General features: G+C 33.9%; 1 protein-coding gene across 1 annotated transcript in view; it reads left to right on the top strand.

Annotated features, from left to right (window-relative positions):
* The window catches only part of LOC113806526 (uncharacterized), a 2652-nt gene extending 2092 nt beyond the window's left edge, over positions 1–560 (top strand). Inside the window, exon 6 of the mRNA XM_027357676.2 lies at positions 450–560. Coding sequence (XP_027213477.2) covers positions 450–539 — 90 coding nt within the window. The 3' untranslated portion in view covers positions 540–560. The remainder of the gene's footprint in view (positions 1–449) is intronic.
* Positions 561–2500: the final 1940 nt, after the last annotated feature.

Below are 2500 nucleotides of genomic sequence, written 5' to 3' on the forward strand. Positions count from 1 at the left end.
AATTCCTCTTTAGTTATTAATCCCTCTTTAGTTATTAATCTCTCTTTAGTTTTTAATCCCTCTTTAGTTATTAATCCCTCTTTAGTTTTTAATCCCTCTTTAGTTATTAAACCCTCTTTAGTTTCATTCTTTTGCCTTCTCCTATTTCCTCAGATTAATGAGTGGCAGATCATAGTAACAAAATTAATCCTACGCTATTAATCCCTATTTAATTTCTCATTTCGTCTCTCATTTATCCTTCTCAATTTTCGTCAGATTGATGAGTGGAAGATAGTGACAAAATCAATTCCTCTCTATTAATCGCTAATCACTCTTTAGTTTCTCATTTTGTCTCATATTTTGCCTTCTCATTTGCTATTACCCTTTAGTTTCTCATTTTACCTTCTCATTCGCTATTAAATCACTCTTTACTTTCTTCTCATTTTTTTAGCCACCTCATTTTTCCTCAGATTGATGAGTGGAAGACGTGCGTCCTCCTGGGATGTGTTCAAGACGACCTCACGACGCCTGTGCCGACGACCACTGCCTCGGGAGAGTGAGGGGGGGTGGGGGGGGGGGGGAGGAGAGGTCTCTGTGCAGTGTTTTGTTTCAGGAATTGAATAAACTACTCTCCAAAATTTACATTGTGTATTTTTTTGTCCTTATTGTTTATTGTATTGTGTTGTATTGAATAAACTAGTCTCCAAGATTTACATAGTGTATTTTTTGTCCTTATTCTGTATTGTATTTTTGTCTTTATTATCCAGTGTATTTTGGTCCTTCTTATACAGTGTATTTTTATTTCTATTATCCAGTGTATTTTGGTCCTTCTCATCAAGTGTATTTTTGTCTTTATTATCCAGTGTATTTTGGTTTTTATCATCGTGTATTTTGCTTTTTTATCCGTTTTTTCTTCGTCAGTCTCACGATGGTATTTGGTGTTTGTTAACTAATCCGTGGCTTAAGTTAAAAAAAATAAATAAATAAAAAAAAAATAAAAAAAATTATGTTCGTGATCAGCTGGCGTTGCTTCATATTTCCTCATTGTCTAAACTTTTTCTTTTTTTTCTTTTACACAGCCGGAGAAAATGAAAGCAGATAATATGCCATAGAATATATCTGATTATGAGATGTTTCGCCGAGTAACGAATATGTATTTAGCAGAAGATGAATTCCATACGATATATTTTATATTTTGTATTATATATCATCTCACTTCAGTCATAAGAAAAATTGTAGTGTTATTCATGTAAAATGCTTAAATGTCCTTCCGTTTTTGTTATAAAAACCTATATCACTTTTGTTAAACATGATGCAATTATCACCCTTTTTCTGAGGCATTCCTTGAAGAATTATATCATTTTTTTTTTTAAATTATCGCACGAGAAGGAAAAATAACCAATTCTTTTATATGCTTTGATGTTTCATTTTCTTATCTATTTAATTCTGTTTATTCCTACCGGTAAAATATCAAACAATAAAGTATGTTAGTTGGCCCATAATTAGGAAATTAATGTACGCATTCCAAGCAATAAAATATGCCTCGATATTATCAAACTGAGAAATATTTAACATTCTTTCTGGCCACCTTGTCCCCACCTTCCTCCCCTGTGCTTCATAACCTACATGGTAAACAGTTGCATTATTACTGGATGTGCAAATGGACAGCAAAAAGGTTCAATTTTTTTAGTTTTACGGAAGACCCCGAGAGAAGGAGGCTTTGGCTATCAACCGCAAGAACTTTGATCCTGCACCTGGGAGTGATGCAAGAGTTTGTGCTAATGGTACGTACGACAGCTTTTCTATAAAGATATTCTAAAATTTAAACGGTTATGTCATACCGCCATATCTCTATTTTTTTAGGGTATGTATTTCCCCGTGGTTAGGCATAGGCCTAGGCGGTGGTAGATGTTGTGGGTGACTGGATACTATTGAATATCTTTCACTTTAAGTTTTAGTTAATTTGATTTTAAAACTTCAAAGGTCGTATTAAATGGGAATAAAATGAAGATAGTAAATTAATGACTGCTACACCGCCCTCTCAACAACTTCAGGAAATTTGCTTAAATCTTTTCAAGGTATCATGACGAGTATTGCGTGGGAATGTAAAGTCAACCTTCTAGGAAAGTCCGGCTATAACGTCCGAAAAATATTGATAAAAACCCTGTTTTGAGGAACTTAAAAAAAAACTAGGCCTAGAAGACAAAGAACGAACAAAAAAGAATTTCACCAATTCAGGAGAATTTAATCTTACGACTACGAACCAGTCTTATTATAAGCAATACTGAGTACTTACTTGTACCCTTCCAGAGATTTGTAGGCCTTTAATTCTCTATGTGTGTAAACGCCAGGTGTTTGTATTAAGGTCGGCCAACCAAACAATTAGCATGTATATACATGGTATTTATATATAAATGATTTCAATATATTTGTATATGTATGTGTGTGTGTGTACCATGTGAATTCCCACAACAGTCAGGCATGCATGTCAGTTGATAACAAAGACAGAGAGTGAGAGAGA

The sequence above is a fragment of the Penaeus vannamei genome, chromosome 11 (assembly GCF_042767895.1).
Source record: "Penaeus vannamei isolate JL-2024 chromosome 11, ASM4276789v1, whole genome shotgun sequence".
Classification (NCBI taxonomy): Eukaryota; Metazoa; Arthropoda; class Malacostraca; order Decapoda; family Penaeidae; genus Penaeus; species Penaeus vannamei.